This window comes from Bos taurus, chromosome 18 (genome assembly GCF_002263795.3).
Source record: "Bos taurus isolate L1 Dominette 01449 registration number 42190680 breed Hereford chromosome 18, ARS-UCD2.0, whole genome shotgun sequence".
NCBI lineage: Eukaryota > Metazoa > Chordata > Mammalia > Artiodactyla > Bovidae > Bos > Bos taurus.
Window position 1 is genome coordinate 15,144,601 of NC_037345.1, and position 20,031 is coordinate 15,164,631.

The window sequence follows — 20,031 nt, forward strand, 5'->3', positions numbered from 1 at the left end:
AGAACTTCCACAATTCAACAACGAAAAAAAGGTCGAACTTCAACAAACATTTCTCCAAAAATAGACAAATGGCCAATAAACACATGAAAAAATGTTCAACATCACCAATCATAAGGGAAATGCAAATTAAAATCACAACATGACATCACTTCAATCCCACTGGATGGTTAATAGGAAAAGCACATAAAATAACAAGTGTTGCTGAGGATGTGGAGAAATAGGAAACTTTTTGCATTGCTGGTGGTAAAGAAAAACAGTGAAAACACCATGACACTTCCTCAGAAAATTAAACAATTACTATATGATCCAGCATTTCCCCACACAGGTATATGTCCAAAAGAAACGAAAGAAGGGCACTGAGCAGTGTGTACACACATGCTCACAGCAGCATTTTGCATAACACCCAGAAGGCGAAAGCAACTCAAGTGCCCATCAGTGCATTAGAGATAAACAAAATGGGGTATGTAATACAATAAAATATTATTCAAGAAGGAAATTCTGACATGTTACAACATGGATAAACTTTGAAGACATTATGCTATGCGACACAAAAGGACAAATATTGTATGATTCCATGTAAGAAGATAACTACAGCAGTCAAATTCAAATTCACAGGCACAGGAAAAACACAGGTGGTCTGGGGCATGATATGGGGATGGGAGGAAAATGAGGAGTTACTGTTTCAGGTATATGGAATTTCAGTTTGGGAAGATGAAAAGAGTTCTGGAAAAGGATAATGGTGAAGATTAAGCACATGATAATGAATGTATTTAATGCCACTAACCTATACAATTTAAAATTATTAAAATACTAAATTTTATAATAAAAGATATGAAAAAATAAGATTCAACGAAAAAGAAGAAATCAAAAAACAAAATGAACTGCTAATAACAAAGTGCAAAAGACAAGTTAAACAGGGATTTCCCTGATGGTTCAGTGGTTAAGAATCCACCTTCCAATGCAGGGGATGCAGGTTCAATCCCTTGTCAAGGAACTATAATTCCACATGCCACAGGACAACTAAGCCTGCGCATCACAAATAGAGAGCAGCTCACGTGCCACAGCTAAGACCCAATGTAGCCAAAAAGATACATTTTTTTTTAATTCTTAAAAAGACAAAATAATGGACGTGTCTGAACACAGAATTCAGGCATGTCCATTATGAGAAAAGGAAAATACTGAAATTTCCTGGAACAAAATGAAAACAGAATATATGACAATAAGGGAAGAGAAATACAGGAAAGATCTAAGAAATCTAATACTCATCTATAATATAATGTGTAATTATCTACCCAATATTCATTCTCCCCCTCTTCCTTAAGAATAGAATCCTGCTCTGGTCAAGAGGAAAATGTGCCCAGTTAAAATATACACATTCAAAGATTCTCCTACAGGTGAAGAGGCCATGAAATTTAGTTCTGACCAATGACATATAGTGGAACTGGTTAAGGTTTCCAGAAAGTTTTAAATTTTTTTTAAGGAGTATGATCCCTAGGTTGGGAAGATCCCTTGGAGGAGGGCATGGCAACGACCTCCAGTATTCTTGCCTGGAGAATCCCCATGAACAGAGAAGCCTGGTGGGCTACAGTCCATGAGATCGCAAAGAGCTGGACATGACTGAGCGACTAAGCACAGCACATGGCTGCTTTGTCCTGTCTGTGTCTGTCTCTCTTCTTTCTGCTTAGAATACTTAAGAGATGCCTGGATGTACAACAATTACTTTGTAACAATGAGCATGAACTGACTGGTTCCAAATTGGCAAAGGAGTACTCAAAGATGTATACTGTCATCCTGCTTTTTAACTTAGATGCAGAGTACATCACCTGAAATGTTGGGCGGGATGAATCATAAATTGGAATCAAGATTGCCAGAAGTAACATCAACAACCTCAGATATGTAGATGATATCACTCTAGTGGCAGAAAATGAAGAGGAAGTAAAGAACTTCTTGATGAGGGTGAAAGAGGAGAGTGAAGTTGGCTTGAAACACAACATCCCAAAAACTAAGATCATGGTTATCCAGTCCCATCACTTCATGGCAAATACAAGGGGAAACAGTGGAAGCAGTGATATTTTATTATCTTGGGCTCCAAAATCACTGTGGACAGTGACTGCAGACAGGAAATTAAAAGACGCTTGCTCCTTGAAAGGAAAGCTATGACAAATCTGCTGCTGCTGCTACTGCTAAATCGCTTCAGCTGTGTCCGACTCTGCTCGACCCCATAGATGGCAGCCCACTAGGCTCCCTCGTCCCTGGGATTCTCCAGGCAAGAACACTGGAGTGGGTTGCCATTTCCTTCTCCAATGCATTAAAGTGAAAAGTGAAAGTGAAGTCGTTCAGTCGTGTCTGACTCTTCGAAACCCCATGGACTGCAGCCTACCAGGCTCCTCCACCCATGGGATTTTCCAGGCAAGAGTACTGGAGTGGATTGCCACTGCCTTCTCTAGACAGGGTATTGAAAAGCAGAGACATCACTTTCCCAACAAAGGCCCATATAGTCAAAGTTTTTCCAGTAGTTATGGATGTGAGAGATGGACCATAAAGAAGGTTGAGAGCCAAAGAATTGATGCTTTTAGCTGTGGTGCTTGAAGAGTCCCCTGGACTACAAGCAGATCAAACCAGTTAATCCTAAAGGAAATTAACCCTGAATATTCATTGGAAGGACTGATGCTAAAGCTGAAGTTCCAATACTTAGGCCACCTGATGTAAAGAGCTGACTCACTGGAAAAGACCCTGATGCTCAGAAAGACCGAAGAAAAAAAGAGAAGGAGGCAGTAGAGGATGAGATGGTTAGATAGCATCATCAACTTAATAGACACGAATTTGAGCAAACTCTGGGAGATAGTGAAGGACAGAGGAGTCTGGTGTGCTGTATTCCATGGGATCACAAAGAGTTGGGCACGACTTAGTGACTGAACAACAATGAGCATGAAAGCCACATCTTCTCAAGAAAGGGAAGAGCTTAGGTCCTTGGGGACAACACTGAACAGTCCTGTACAGTGGTCCCTTGGTATCAATAAGGGTTTAAAAACCCCTGACAGATACCAAAATCTGTAGATGTTCAAGTATCTTATATAAATGGTATATTATTTGCACAAAACCTACACACATCTACCTGTATAGTCTGTCATTTCAAGATATAATAACTAATACAATATAAATGCTACATAAATACCAGGGCACAGCAAATTGAAGTTTTGCTTTTTGGAACTTTTCGGAATTTCTTCCCCTGAATATTTTCAAACCATGGTTGAATGAACGTGCAAACATGGAAACCCACAGATGCAGAGGACCAACTGTAATGCCAACTTTATTTTTCTTCACTAAAGGAAAAGTAAACTATTTGTCCAATCCAGTGTCAGCCAGGTTTTCCATGGATGGCGATCATGACAACAATTATCCAATAAGCATGCCAGAAAGAAAAGAGAATGGGGGAAAGAAATAGGTAAAAATTTCCCTAGCTGAAGACTGGAGCCTTCGGATGAAAAGGACTTACTGAGTAACAAGGAAGAATGACAATGACATTTAAGTGTGAGTACAAAGTAAAGGCGATCTGTGAGTACAAATCAGAAGATGATTGCTTCTTGGCAGGAAAGCAATGACAAACCTAGACAATGTGTTGAAAAGCAGAGACATTACTCAGCTGACAAAGGTCCATATAATCAAGGCTATGGTCTTCCCAGTGGTTATGTAAGTTCTCAGAGCTGGACCATAAAGAAGGCAGAATGCCAAAGAACTGATGCCTTCAAACTGTGGTGCTGGAGAAGACTCCTGGAAATCCCTTGGACAGCAAGGAGATCAAACCAGTCAATCTTAAGGAAGATCAACCCTGAATATTCACTGGAAGAAATGATGCTGAAGCTGAAGCTCCAGTATTTTGGCCATCTGACATGAACAGACAACTCATTGGAAAAGTCCCTCAAGGGAAAAATCTTTCCCTCATTGGGAAAGATTGAGGGCAGAAGGAGAAGACTGCGTCAGAGAATGAGTTGGCTGGACAGCATCACTGATGCAATGAATATGAACTTGGGCAAACTCCAGGAGATCGTGAGGGACAGGGAGGCCTGGTGTGCTGTAGTCCACGTGTGGCAAAGAGTCGGACATGACCAGGCTACTGAACAACAACAACAAAGTAAAGGTACTCTCTCCAATGGAAGACAGGAAATGTACCACCACGTATCTTTCATGAAAATTTTTTCAGGTCTAAAACAATTTTTAGAAAATTAGTTCCAGAAATAAAAACACATGGGTTTTTTTTTTTAAGTATGTAAGAAAAATTGAGATTATCCTTGTAGTACAACGGAAAGAAATTTTAGTATGACAGCTCTGCTGTGGATCTAAAATCAGGAATAAAATTGTAAGGAACGATTTTTCTGAAATAACAATACCAAATCTTCACTGTCAAGTAATTCAGAGTTAAGGATAACTTACTACTGAATTAATGTTGACTGACTTTGGATTTCTAAAAGGTATTGGTGATAATAATTTCTTCATTTTTCTTCCTTAACAAAAGTGAGTACGCAATTTGTAGATTCTTGCTTACTTACCAGCCTTTGCCTATGAACTTAGAGAATAATTTAAAAATTGGGTTTAATATTTCTATCCCTTTGTTCCTTCTCCCAGTAAAAACTGGGGAGGTGGTTGCTTAACCTAAAGCTTGTACTCACTGAGAAATTAACAGTTAAATATAAATGAGCTATCCCAATATCTTATTGTTTTAAGTCTTTTTCTTACCTTTAAAGGAAGTCTTCTATAAACTAGTATCTCATTTAGATTTTTGAGTTTATTTTTTCTTTACAGTTTTTATAACAAAAAAATGTATAAAGGAAAAAGGTATATCCATTGCTATTTAGTGCAAAATAGCATTCTTGATGCACTAAACCATCCAGGAACACCCATGTGGAAAACCAAATTTAAAGATTTGGAACAAATTGAGTTTATTCTCACCAAAAACTGCTTGTCAATATTATCTTTACAGGTATATATTATCCATTTTCATTTCTCCTATAAATTCTCTGGTAATTAAAACTGAAATGTTCTAGATCCTATTGACAACATTCATTAGAACTTGATAAAACTGGGGAGATTTTTTTAAAAATTATACTCAATTCCCTATACATAATGGACTAGCCAAGGCAATCTTACTTTTAAGAAATTTAATTGTAAAAATTAGTATTTATGTACCTATAACATATCAAGCTTTCTTGATATTCTGTTCAGTTCAGTTGCTCAGTCGTGTCCTACTCTTTGCGACCTGATGGACTACAGCACGTCAGGCCTCCCTGTCTATCACCAACTCCCGGAATTTACCCAAACTCATATCCACTGAGTTGGTGATATCATTCAATCATCTCATCCTCTGTTGTCCCCTTCTCCTCCTGCCTTCAGTCCTTCCCAGCATCACGGTCTTTTCAAATGAGTCAGTTATTCACATCAGGTGGCCAAGGTATTGGAGCTTCAGCTTCAATATCAGTCCTTCCAAAGAACACTCAGGACTGATTTCCTTTAGGATGCACTGGATGGATTTCCTTGCAGTCCAAGGGACTCTGAGTCTTCTCCAACACTACAGTTCAAAAGCATCAATTCTTCGATACTCAGCTTTCTATACAGTCCAACTCTCACATCCATACATGACTACTGGAAAAACCATAGCTTTGACTAGATAGACCTTTGGTGGCAAAGTAATGTCTCTGCTTTTTAAGGCTGTCTAGGTTGGTCATAACTTTCCTTCAAAGGAGTAAGCGTCTTTTAATTTCATGGCTGCAGTCACCATCTGCAGTGATTTTGGAGCCCAAAAAAGTAAAGTCTGACACTGTTTCCCCATCTATTTGCCATGAAGTGATGGGACAGGATGCCATGATCTTAGTTTTCTGAATGCTGAGCTTTAAGCCAACTTTTTCATTCTCCTTTTTCACTTTCATCAAGAGGCTCTTTAGTTCTTTCCTTCCTGCCATAAGGGTGGTATCATCTGCATATCTAAGGTTATTGATATTTCTCCCGGCAATCTTGATTCCAGCTTGTGCGTCCTCCAGCCCAGCATTTCTCATGATGTACTCTACATATAAGTTAAATAAACAGGGTGACAATATACAGCCTTGATGCACTCCTTTTCCTGTTCGGAACCAGTCTGTTGTTCCATGTCCTGTGTACATGGAACAACTGTTGCTAACAGTTGCTTCCTGACCTGCATACAGATTTCTCAAGAGGCAGGTCAGATAGTCTGGTATTTCCATCTCTTTCAGAATTTTCCACAGTTTATTGTGATCCACACAATCAAAGGCTTTGTCAGAGTCAATAAAGCAGAAATTGATATTTTTCTGGAACTCTCTTGCTTTGTCGATGATACAGCAGATATTGGGAATTTGATCTCTGGTTCCTCTGCCTTTTCTAAATTCAGCTTAAACATCTGGAAGTTCACAGTTCTCATACTGTTGAAGCCTGGCTTGGAGAATCTTGAGCATTACTTTACTAACATGTGAGATGAGTGCAATTGTGTGGTAGTTCTTTACATTAGACATTTTCATATGCACTTCATCTACACTTTAGTTCTCGAAGGTTGGTACTATAAATCTATGTATATACAAGTAAACAGCAGCTCCTCATGGAGGTTAATTAATCTGTTACACTTACCAAACTAGAATCTGAATCTGAAGCCAGATCTTCCATGTAACAACATATAGCTCATGTCTGTACTATACCAAACTGATTTCCAGGCTCTGAATATTGTTAGTCCTTAAGGGCTTCCCTGGTGGCTCAGTGATAAAGAATCTGCCTGTTAAATGAAGGAGATGTGGGTTTGATCCCTGGGTTGGAAAAGGTGGGTTTGATCCCTGGAGGAGGAAACGGCAACCTACTCCAAGATTCTTGCCTGTGAAATCCCATAGATAGAGGAGCCTATACAGTCCAAGGGGTCGCAAAGAGTTGGACACAACTTATAGACTAAACAACAGCCCTTCTTAAAACCCTTTCTTCCTCTGGTTCTATAGCACAGCTTGTTGTTCAGTTGCTCAGTTGTGTCCAACTCTTTGCAACCCCAAGGACTGCAGCATATCAGGTTTCCCTGTCCTTCACTATCTCCCAGAGTTTGCTCAAACTCATCTCCACTGAGTCAGTGATGCCATCCAACCATCTCATACTCTGTCCCCCCTTCTCCTCCTGCCTTCAATCTTTTCGAGCATCAGGGTTTCTTCTAATGAGCTGGCTCTGTGCATCAGGTGGTCAAAGTATTGGAGCTTCTGTATGAGTCCTTCAAATGAATATTCAGAGATCATTTCCTTTAGGATTGACTGATTTGATCTCCTTGCAGTTCAAGGGATTCTCAAGTCTTCTCCAGCACCAAAATTGGAAAGCATCTGCCTTTTCTAAATAAAGCCAGTACATCTGGAAGTCTCAGTTCACAAACTGTTGAAGCCTAGCTTGAAAGATTTTGAGCATTACCTTGCAAAATGAGTGCAACTGTATGGTAGTTTGAACATTCTTTGGCATTGCCCTTCTTTGGAACTAGAATGAAAAGTGACCTTTTCTAGTCCTGTAGCCACTGCTGTTTTCAAAATTTGCTGGCATATTGAGCGCAGCACTTTCACAGCATCATCTTTTAGGGTCTGAAATAGCTCAGCTGGAATTCCATCACTTCCACTAGCTTTGTTTATAGTAATGCTTCCTAAGGCCCACCTGACTTCACTCACACTTCAGGATGTTTGGCTCTCGGTGAGTGATCACACCATCATGGTTGTCCGGGTCATTAAGATCTTTTTTGTACAGTTCTTCTGTGTCCTCTTGCCACCTCTTCTTAGTATAGTCTGCTGCTGTTAGGTCCATACCATTTCTGTCCTTTATTGTGTCCTATCTTTGCATGAACTGTTCCCTTGGTATCTCTAATTTTTTTGAAGAGATCTCTAGTCATTCCCATTCTATTGTTTTCCTCTATTTCTTTACATTGTTCACTTAAGAAAGCGTTCTTATCTCTGCCTGCTGTTCTTTGCAACTCTGCATTTAGATGCAGATATCTTTCCTTTTCTCTTTTGCCTTTCACTTCTCTTCTTTTCTCAGCTATTTGTAAGGTGTCCTCAGACGACCACTTTGCCTTTTCCATTTTTTTCTTGAGGATGGTTTTGATCACCACCTCCTGTACAATGTTACAAAGCTCTGTTCATAGTTCTTCTGGCATTCTATCAGATCTAATCCCTTGAATCTATTTGTTACTTCCACTGTACAATCATAAGGGATTTAAGTCATACCTGAATGGTCTAGTGGTTTTCCCTACTTTTCTTCAATTTAAGTCTGAATTTGGCAATACAGAGTTCATGATCAAGCCACAGTCAGCTCCCAGTCCTGTTTTTGCTGACTATAGACCTTCTCCATCTGCAGCTTCAAAGAATATGATCATTGTGATTTCAGTATTGACCATCTGGTGACATCCATGTGTAGAGTCATCTCTTGTTATTGTTGGAAGAGGGTGTTTGCTATGAGCAGTGTGTTCTCTTGGCAAAACTCTGTTAGCCTTTGCCCTGCTTAATCTTATGCTCCATGGCCCAACTTGCCTGTTAGATAGCAAAGTCTATCTCTGATATTTCTCTGTCCTTTCTATTCTTTATTTATTTTGCTGGTTCTTCTTCCTCCTCCCTAGGATTCCTAGGCTTCAGCGTTTCATCTGTACTTCAAGGCCACAAGGCTACTCTAATTTATTAAACAACATTTAGGAAATGCCAAATGTAAAATAATAATGAATTGCTTCTCACTTATCACCCTGACATGTAAAAGCCACTGTTGGCTGTTCTCCTACAGCTGACATTTTTCCTCAGTTGACAGGACCTCCCTACCTACTTCTACCCATAAATACTGGAGTCTGCCAGAGTTCTCTTCCTTCCCTATAGACTGTAGAACTAGCCCATCCATTCCCATGATGTCAACAACCATGATTATTTGAAACCTTTATCTCTAGCTAAGGCTACTCCCTGAGCTACTCCCAGATTATATCTCCAACTGGGAAAAAAAATCTACATAAATGGTATTTCACAACTATATCCAAATCTAGTTTCTTCATCTTTCCCTCAAAACTTGTCTTCCCTTTTATCTTCCCTTTCTAGCCACTAATCCCAGTAAGAAATCTGGGAGTCATTCTAAAGCCTTCCCTCTCCTTCAACTGATTCTAACTTCTTAACACTTGGAGTATCTGACCCTTTCCACTGTCCTTATTAGGTCTCCACCTTACCTCACTTCTCACCTGAATAACTGGTATACAGAGGATCTCAAAGATATTTGTCCAATAAAAATAAAATAACACTAACAGCATGGACCACGTCTTACTCATTTTGGAGACTCAGAAATGAGTTGACATGCCTCCCCAGAAAATCTACAGAGTGAATCATTCCAGAGTTTCCATTCCTTGAATCAAACTCTTAGGAAGTAAGAACCAGGAATCCATTCTTAACAAGCTCTCTAGATGATTCCTATATAACCCAATCCAGCACCAGTCTTTAAGAACTAACGAATTAGTAGTAAATGCATTATCATGTTGAAAAGGAGCAAACTCAGAGGCAGAAATGGAATTAAAACAACTTTTTGAAAACAGTATGTTGATTCCTTAAAAAACTAGGAATAAAACTACCATACGACCCAGCAATTACCACTTCTAGGCATACACCCTGAGGAAACCAACACTAAAAAAAACACATGTATTTCAGTGTTCATCGTAGCACTATTTACAACAGCTAGGACACAAAAGATGTCCAACAACAGATGAATGAACAAAGCTGTGGGACATATATACAATGGAATACTTCTCAGCCATAAAAAGGAATGCATCTGAGTCAGTTCTAATGAGGTGGATGAACCTATTATACAGAGTGAAGTCAGTAGCAGAAAAACAAATATCGTATATTAATGCATATATATGGAATCCAGAAAGAAACTATTTGCAGGGCAATAATGGATACACAGACATAGAGAACAGACTTATGGACAAGGGCGGGGGAGAGGAAGGACAGGGTGAGATGAATAGAGAGAGTAGCATGGAAGCATATACACTAACATATGTAAAATAAATAGCCAATGGAAATTTGCTGTATGACTCAGGGAACTCAAACTGGGGGGTGGGAAGGAGGTTCAAGAGGGAGGGAACATATATACACCTATGGTTAATTCATCTTGCTGTATGATAGAAATCAAACCAATATTGTAAAGCAATCACTAAATCAATTAAAGATAAATATAATTATTAAAAAAATGAAAGAAGGAAATAATCTTTAAAAAAAAAAAACTTTCCACCCATCCCTCCATAGACCTCGGATAAACAGGCCTCCCACAGACATAAATATAAATAATCCTTGAATCACCTCCTACTATAACTATTCTTTGTCTAACCTGGCGCCCTTCACTTCCATCTTGTAACCCCACAAACTATTTTCTAGATAGTAGTCAGAATGATCTTTCTAAAAGGCAAATCAAAGCATGCCACCGTCCCCTAACCTCATCCCACCACCCAGGGATAATTTCTTCTCACACGGTAAGAACAAAAACCAAAATCTTACTCTAGTTTAAAAGACTTAAATAATCTGGCCCTTGCTTATCCCTCTGGCTTCATCACAAACTCTCCTGGTTTTACTGTCTACATTGCAACCATGCAGGCCCTTCTGTTCCTAAAATATATCAAACTTTTAACAACCTTAGAATTTTGCATTTGCGATTTCTGTCAAGAATGGTCTTCTTCGTGGCTACTACCCCCCTGCCATGTTCCTATTCAGTCTCAACTTAAAATGTCACCTCTCAGAGAAGCCCTATTATTGTCACCCTGCTTATTTAACTTATATGCAGAGTACAACATGCGAAATGCTGGGCTGGATGAAGCACAAGCTGGAACCAAGATTGCCAGGAGAAATATCAATAACCTCAGATACGCAGATGACAACACCCTTACGGCAGAAAGCAAAGAAGAACTAAAGAGCCTCTTGATAAAAATGAAAATGGAGAGTGAAAAAGTTGGCTTAAAACTCAACATGCAGAAAATTAAGACCATGGCATCTGGTCCCATCACTTCCTGGCCAACAGATGGGGAAACAATGGGAACAGTGAGAAACTTTATTTCTGGGGCTCCAAAATCACTGTAGATGGTGACTGCAACCATGAAATTAAAAGATGCTTGCTCCTTGGAAGAAGAGCTATAACCAACCTAGAGAGCATATAAAAAAGCAGAGACATTACTTTACCAACAAAGGTTCATCTAGTCAAAGCTATGGTTTTTCCAGTAGTCATGTATGGATATGAGAGTTGGACTATAAAGAAAGCTGAGAACAGAAGAATTGATGCTTTTGAACTGTGGTGTTGAAAAAGACTCTTGAGAGTCCCTTGGACAGCAAGGAGATCCAACCTGTCAATCCTAAAGGAAATCAGTCCTGAATATTCATTGGAAGGACTGATGCTGAAGCTGAAACTCCAATACTTTGGCTACCTGATGCAAAGAACTGAATCATTGGAAAAGACCCCGATGCTGGGAAAGACTGAAGGCAGGAGGAGAAGGGGACGACAGAGTATGAGACGGTTGGATGGCCTAGCATACGGCAGGTGCTCATGTATACATCTGTAATCTCTACTCTTATTTGGGGTTCAAAAACATACAAAGTTCTTTTATTTTATCAAAGATGACAAAATTTAATTTCTAATAAATACATCCACTGAATACACCCAATCTGTCTATATTAATGGGAAGATAAAATTCAAACAAAAAAATTTTTTTAGATATTCTATATCAGAATTAATGTATCTAAAAATTATATTCACATCAAAGTCAGGCTGTATATTTTTCAGCCATCAGTTTAAAAAATACTACTTTAAAGTTGTTACAAATTTTACCAGCATTATGAGGGGAAAAACCAAATGTCTATCAAGCAGCAAACAAGTACACAAATTGTGGCATATCCACACAAAGAATACTATTAAAACTAAGCAATAAAAAGGAACGAATTCTTATTGATATATATAACAACATGGCTGAATCTTAAATTATGCTTAGTGAAAGAAGCCAGGCAAATGAGTACATACTATATGATTTTATTTATATAATACAAAGTTCTAAAACAGTAACAGCAGATCAGTGGTTATCTGAGGGAAGGGGAAATAAGATGGACAGATCACAGAGAGGAACTAGAAAACTTATGGGAATGATGGACATGTTCATTATCTTGATTGTGGTGATTGTTTGATTAGTGTAAACAAAACTTATCAAAGATACACTTCAAATATGTGCAATTTATTGGATATCAATTATACCTTTATTAAACATTAAAAAATTTTTTTCTTAAATCAGATTAGGTCACTCCCTAAGCCCTTCAATGGCTTTTCATCCTCCAAAAACAAAAAATAGAAAATCTGTCACAAGCTTTACCAGATTGGTGAATTAACATTTAAATAAAATGAATGTGGTACATATACACAATGGAGTATTACTCAGCCATTAAAAAGAATACATTTGAATCAGTTCTAATGAGGTGGATGAAACTGGAGCCTATTATACAGAGCGAAGTAAGCCAGAAGGAAAAACATAAATACAGTATACTAACGCATATATATGGAATTTAGAAAGATGGTAACAATAACCCGGTGTACGAGACAGCAAAAGAGACACTGATGTATAGAACAGTCTTATGGACTCTGTGGGAGAGGGAGAGGGTGGGAAGATTTGGGAGAATGGCATTGAAACACGTAAAATATCATGTAAGAAACGAGTTGCCAGTCCAGGTTCGATGCACAATACTGGATGCTTGGGGCTAGTGCACTGGGACGACCCAGAGGGATGGTATGGGGAGGGAGGAGGGAGGAGGGTTCAGGATGGGGAACACATGTATACCTGTGGCGGATTCATTTTGATATTTGGCAAAACTAATACAATTATGTAAAGTTTAAAAATAAAATAAAATTAGAAAAAAAATAAATAAATAAAATAAAATAAAGTAAAAAAATAAATAAATAAAATAAAATGAATGGCATATTAATGTCATAAAGCTGATTTCCAATAGCTAATAAAAACCAAACACATATTTCAATAGATTTTATTTAAATTCAACAAAAATTGAATAGTAAATTCACAAAAACTAATTTTACATTTCTACATCGAAAAGCTAAAAATATGGTAAACTCACAATTACCTGTAGAAGATGGTGCTTTTTCTGGGTGTTTTGCATTTAAAAGTTTTCTGCTAATAAATATGTAACCACAGGGACATGATTTACATGCAACAGGAACCTATAGACAAAAAAAAAAAAAACACACAATTTATTATTACTACTTTTCTGTTGTTAAACTTCTCAGTGTTTATTTAGTTTCCTGAGCTGAATGATAAATTACTTGAAGTAGGAATCATGGGTTTATTTAAACTCCAATTCCTTACAATAAATGATGAGATGGGTATTGGGTCCTCTACATCTTCACATTCTACTAATGCATTACAACACTAAGACTATAGCAAATACACGATAAAAGTGTGCTGATGTAAGTGAATAACAGAAAACCACAATAGGATCAGAGCCAAGGAAAATATATTGGAAAAAAGGTAGCATTTCCTAAAATATTAGTTTGATAGCAGTTGATAATAGAATAAGTTGGGGGGGCATGGTTGGGAAGTCATTAAAGTAATCCCAGCATAACATCTTGAGGGCCTCACTGGAATAATGAGATTAGAAATAGAGAAAAGGTAGATCTGTAAGACATTTCAGAGGGTAAAGAACTGAAAACAACCCAGGTTCCAACATGAGAGGGTAAGATGCCAATTACTACTGACAGGAAAACAAAATAGTTAACAACAACCAGTTTGAGAGGCCAAAGTACAGTATAAACAACAGAGAATGTAGGACAAAGCAGGAGTTGAGATCTAGGATTTTATAATCTCAGGTCCAGGAAGGAAGTTTGATAAAACACTTAAATTCTCCAGGCTTCTGTTTCAAAATCTATAAAATATTTTTACAAGAGGGTCCTTTCTCCATTTCATACAAATATTTTTTTTAAGTCAAATGTTACTGAAAATTACTGAAAAAAGTTTTAGATTTTCCTCTACAATTGTTTCATAATATTAACCTTAATGTTCCTTGGACTGGGGACACATCCACTAAGAACCAGAAATTAATCTCAACAAAAAGTACTCACAAAATAGTAATTACAATTCTGGTTTGTAAGATAAATTCCATTTGTCATAAAAGTTTAATTATGATTATAAAGCTTTCACCCATTTATGTTCAGAATGCCTCATATTACAGAATATAAACATTTGATCTAAATAAGCTAAATCATAATTTTGGGAGAATTCCTTTTCAGTAAAAAAACTAAAGAACGAACTTGTGTATTCATGAAAAATAACAATGAATCCTATTAAAATAATCAAACTCCAGTATGTCTAACAGGTTCCTTTATCAAGAATATAATGAGATTCTTTTAAAAAAATGGCAGAAAATGTTACATTTCTTAATAGTGAAAAATATGCCTAAAATAGGTAAGTTTTGTCATTTAAAAATTTCACATCTTCACAGAAACCAAGCTCAAAGGTACTGACTCATTTCCTTTACACTTAAACACATCATTAAGGGCATAGCAGTAATATAAATTGTTTTAAGTTAAGGCTACCCCAAAAAACAACAGAACATGATGTTCTTATTCAACAGATCCTTTGCTACTCAACAGCCATTTTCTTTCAGCTACTGAAACTCAACAAATTGAAATTTGATTCTGTGTCTCATACACAAAAAATACATCAATCCAATCCAGAATTAACAGGGTGCTACAGTTAGATGAGAAATATAACATTTGGCTTTCAGATGACTAACGCAATCGATAGGCTGATTTACATCCCTTAATGAAAGCATCTTATGTGCAATGAACATTTAGGTGCCTGAGCTAAATCACCCTAAGGGCCTTTTGAAAATGGAAAGTTCCTTTCCCTCACACCAACCCTGGAAAAAAGCCAACTAACCACCATCACAATACAGATCCTGTAAAAAGAATTATTAAGCAGGGTGGCCAACTTCAGTAATATTAGTGTCTTTAAATTATTGTATAATTTAGATTTTTCAAAAAAAATCTAAAACTTCCTTTAAATTTCAGTTGTAATGCCAAAAACAACAGTAATGAAAGTTCTAATGCTATACTTTCAGGATTTTAAAATGGAAGAAAAAAATTTAAAGTTTTGTTTACTGATGGCTTGTGAATCAATTTATTCCTTGAAAAACAGGTATTTGGATTGTTTGCACATGCTTTACAAGTAAGACAGCTTAAAAAAAACTGCAAAAAACAAAATCCTGGCCCTATATTGTTTCACTGATTTAAAAAAGCTAAAAAAATAACCATTTTATGGAGAATACATTTATATTCTTTGTTGCTAAGGGGAAAGTTACCTATAGCAGACATATTTGCTAAAGGTCACATAAAATTTTCTAAAATTTTTTTCCAAAAAGGGGAAAAGCTGATCTAATAAAGGAGTAAACAAAAATGCAAAAACAGATACACCAAAGACACCAGAAAAATAATAAGGATCTTGACTACTACTATACTCAAAATGGCTCAGTAATTTGAATTAGTGGATGTGAAACCTATTGAAAATGAAAAGTATTGTGGTTTAGATGTTTCAAAACTACGTTTTCAATAGAGGCATGTAAAAGGGGATGTTATAAAGCAACTGAAAATCTAGGTCTTTCTTGTTTACTGATCTCTGTACCCGTTTTTAAACTTACACATACAGAACACATGTAAATCTACTCAGCTGAGGCAACTTCCTCAAACTTTAAAGATTTTTACATTTATGCTTATACACTGTATTTAAATTGTAATTTAATGTTCACCAGGCAACTTAGAATAACAGCAGTATTTTTAGTTTTTTTAAAATGGCTTTCAGGATTATGATTTTTCTCATTTATAAGAAATCTATACTTTCAAATAATTAGAAAGCTAAAATTAATCTATTATTTTCTTCGATTGAGTTACTTTTAGTAAAAGACAAACTGCTTTTAAGAATTACCAAAAGTTTGAATTAGTCATCATTTACGTTATCTTAAGTATTCAGAATAAAGGACAACACAAACTAACATTTTAAATTATGTTGTAGCTTGCTATGCAATGAATTGTGTCCCCACCCTGCCAAAAACATCCCAGCAATAAATTCATCTGTTAAAGCCCCAACTCCTCAATGTAATGGTTTTTAAAGATGAGATAATTAGGTTTAGATGAGTTCATGAGGGTGGGGCCCTCATGATGGCATTAGTGTCCTTAGAAGAGCTATCAGAAAGCTCCCTTTTCTGCCAGGATCTTGGGGCTTCCAGCCTCCAGAACTGTGACAAAATAAATGACTGCTGTTTGAGCCACCCAATCTACAGTATTTTCTTATGGGAAAGGGGTTTCTTTCTTTCCCATATTTTCTTATGGGAAAGCTGGAAGAGGGGTTGTGTGTGTGTTAACAACAAAATGAAATACGGTATTTCCAAATAAAATGCTGATCACATTTTGATGAACAGATAAAAAGACTCCTACAAGTTTACAATCCTTTCCTCTTTCTTCAACCAGGATATTCAAAACAGGTTAAGGTTACTTCATGCCAAGTACTGCAAGGTCATGATTCACACTAATTGATGCCCTTACAGACACTGGAATGCATAATCCATACCATGTAAACCTTATATTTCTGCACAATTGGAACAAATGGAAATGATTTAAATATTGAAATAATCTTCGACAAGGAGACTTAAATAAAGAAGTCCAATTTTTTCAGAATTTAACAAATTTAGTTCAATGGTAAGAATGGAAATTTAACTTTGGTTTGGAAAACATGGCTAAATTGTTTTTAAAGTGCATAGTCAATAAATTCATAAAATCAATAAACCATAATTCTCCTTGCACAGCCTTCCTCTAATCAGTATATCTACCATTGCCCATAAAAGATACTGAATAAAACATGTAACATTTTCTGTTAAAAGATTTGCTCAATCTTTAAGCTTGCTCCTTAAAGAATGCTCTAAAATCAGCTTATTAAAAGAATCTTCAGCCATTTCAAATTATTCCTCATTTTAAAAAGAAAGAAAAAGAAAGGGGGAGGAGAGAGGTAGTCATTTTGAAAAAATTCTCCCAGTGGAAAAGGAAAAAACACACCCAGATCAGCATGCTGGCGAGAAACAAGGGCCCTTACTAATGCTTTTAACTGAGAGTTTTAACTCATTAGATTATAAGGTTTTAGAGGAACGGGTGAAAAATGAGGCATTCTTAAACTAAAAGAGTAAATGAGATTTAAAACATTACAGCTATGACACCATTAATTCTGTGTGGAAAGCAGTCATTTAAAATTCATAAAACCACATACATATTTTTTAGAAGATCTGGAAGCAGAAATCCTAAATTTTTAACAGTGGATACCGCGGCGGGTAGGGGAACGTGAGGAGCGCCCAGAAAGGAAGGGCTTCAATGGGGACGTAATTCAATTATATTCCATTTAAAACAATGTACAGAAAAGATTCGTGATTATTTACGGCAAAAATAATACGTTTTAAGAGAAAAAAACTCCATATTTCGCCAAAACTTATAACTATTACACTGTGGGCCTTATTGTCACATTTAAGCATCCGCCCAGGTGGCGGGGGGACAGTTTGGGGGGTCCACCGTACACATCTGAAATGGGAACAAAGCAACCCTGAGTGGCAGGAGGGGGATTTGGGAGCCAGGAGCCCTGACTTGGGAGTTTGCACATCAGGCACTCTCGTCGGGGCAGGAGGGGGCTGAGGGACCATTCTCTTCCACTTGGGCCACTGCCCCACTCCTGCCGCTGTCACCGGAGCCGGCCAGGCGACTCGGGGAGGCTCCGGACAGGGCGCCCCGTCTGCTCAGGGATAAACCCACGCCCCCTCTCACGCAGCCCAGCCACAGGGCACGACACTCGCCCGTCTGACCGCCGCCAGGTGGACACCGGCCGGGCCGCGGCTCCGGGCGCTTCCCCGGCAACCCCTCGGCTCGGCCCGGCCCGGCCGGTTCGGGGCTCCCGCGGTGGCCACAGAGCCCGAAGGCCGGCCCACTCGCTCGGTCGCCAGGACCCCGGCGAGGCGGCCTCTCCACAGCCAACGGCCACAGGCAACGGCCGCCTGCCCGCGCGCACCCGCTCCGCTGGCCCGCGTGTTCGGTGCCCGGCCCCCGACGCCCACCTGTTGGTCGCACTCGGGGCATGATTTGGTGGCCATCTTCACTTTCTTAGCTCGAGTTGCAGACATGCTTCTCTCAGGCGGCGGCGGCGGCAGCAGCAGTGGCGGCGGCGGTGGCGGCGGTTCGGACTCCGCCCCTCGTACCTCAGCAGCCCAGCCTCTGCCCGCGCGATCCCCGCTGGCCAGACCGAGGCTCTGACGGGTGCGCGCGCGCGCGCGTCCGCGAACTCAAGGAGAGCCTGCGGGCCGAGGAGGCGGGGTGCGGCGTGCGCCGGCTCCAAGAAACTGCGGAAGACGCTTCCACCCACACCGCTCCGGTCCTCCAGCGGGTCTCGATTCTCACGAGAAGACACACATGGATTTTCCGACGGGACAATGGACACGCCCTCTCTCGGCCGGATGAACGGCGTGGGGGCGTGGCTTAGCCGGATTCGGCAGTAACGGGCGTCGGGCTCCACCAACGAAAGCACAGAAAGGGCGGGTCGTGGTGCTGAGCACGCCCTCTTCCCCGGAGGAAGAAGGTGAGAGTGAAAAAGCAGGTGGGAGGTAAGACTTTTCGTACAGATACCGACATTTGATAGATTTCAATAAATGTTAGCAAGTTTAATCACTGATAAATTATAATATACAGCTGATGAGTCTGCTAGATGCCAGCCTTGAGCTCATCACCGGGAGGTGTGAAATTCGTTGAGTCAAATATGTATTGAGGGCCAAATCTGCCAGACAAATTTGAATACTGGGAGGTGCCTGTCCTCAAACACGTAGTCTAGAGGTGTAGAGGGCCTAACATTCGAATACAGGGGAAATGAGTTGTTGGGAGGAGTAATTCGGTTGACTACAATATCAAAATTTAAAATTCACCTCGCCTTTGATCTTGCAATCCCATCCCTAAGAATTTGAAAAGATATCCTCCCTAAGAATTTGAAATATATTCACCAGCTGTGCTTAAATGCATTTGTGCAAAGATGTTGCACTTCGCAGCACAGCTTGATCAGAAACAGCCCGGGTGTCCACCAACAAATTGCCTGAGCATATTTAGGTATGCATACATCAGAATTATCATTGCAGTTTTTCAAAAGAATGATAGTTCTATATGAAGTGATATAATGATCTCCAAAATAGTATTAATTGGAAGAGCAAAGTACTCTACACCTGTTTAAGATTGTGTAAAATAACATGAAAATATATTTATGGTTACATATACATTAAGAGCCGGAGAAGGCAATGGCACCCCACTCAAGTACTCTTGCCTGGAAAATCCCATGGACGGAGGAGCCTGGTAGGCTGCAGTCCATGGGGTCGCTAAGAGTCGGACACGACTGAGCGACTTCACTTTCACTTTTCACTTTCCTGCATTGGAGAAGGAAATGGCAACCCACTCCAGTGTTCTTGCCTGGAGAATCCCAGGGACGGCAGAGCCAGGTGGGCTGCCGTCTATGGGGTCGCACAGAGTCGGACACAACTGAAGTGACTTAGCAGCAGCAGCAGCAGCATACATTAAGATACTAGAAAAGAAAGTGGAGGGCAGGAAGAGGAGGGAGACATATTCCATATAGTATTGTATTAATGTGAATTGTCTACCAGGTTAACCTAATATAACATAGGACAACCCCTCACCCCCCACCCACTCCTCCACCCCCCGCAAAAGAGAAAAGGATTTGTATAGTTACTGAAGTCAGCTGACACACTGTCAAGGGAGTTTGTGTTCCTAGGCTTTCTAGTAGAGCTATCTCCAATGCTGAATCCCTAAGAAGATCCAATTGCCAACATCCACTGGATCATCGAAAAAGCAAGAGAGTTCCAGAAAAACATCTATTTCTGCTTTATTGACTATGCCAAAGCCTTTGACTGTGTGGATCACAATAAACTGGAAAAT

The 20,031-nt window shown here is 39.0% G+C and overlaps 1 protein-coding gene across 1 annotated transcript in view; it reads right to left on the minus strand.

Moving 5' to 3' along the window:
- The window catches only part of C18H16orf87 (chromosome 18 C16orf87 homolog), a 32,268-nt gene extending 13,916 nt beyond the window's left edge, over positions 1–18,352 (minus strand). Inside the window, 2 exon segments of the mRNA NM_001078045.1 lie at positions 13,140–13,236; positions 18,159–18,352. Coding sequence (NP_001071513.1) covers positions 13,140–13,236; positions 18,159–18,224 — 163 coding nt within the window. The 5' untranslated portion in view covers positions 18,225–18,352.
- Between the last annotated feature and the right edge of the window lie 1,679 nt (positions 18,353–20,031).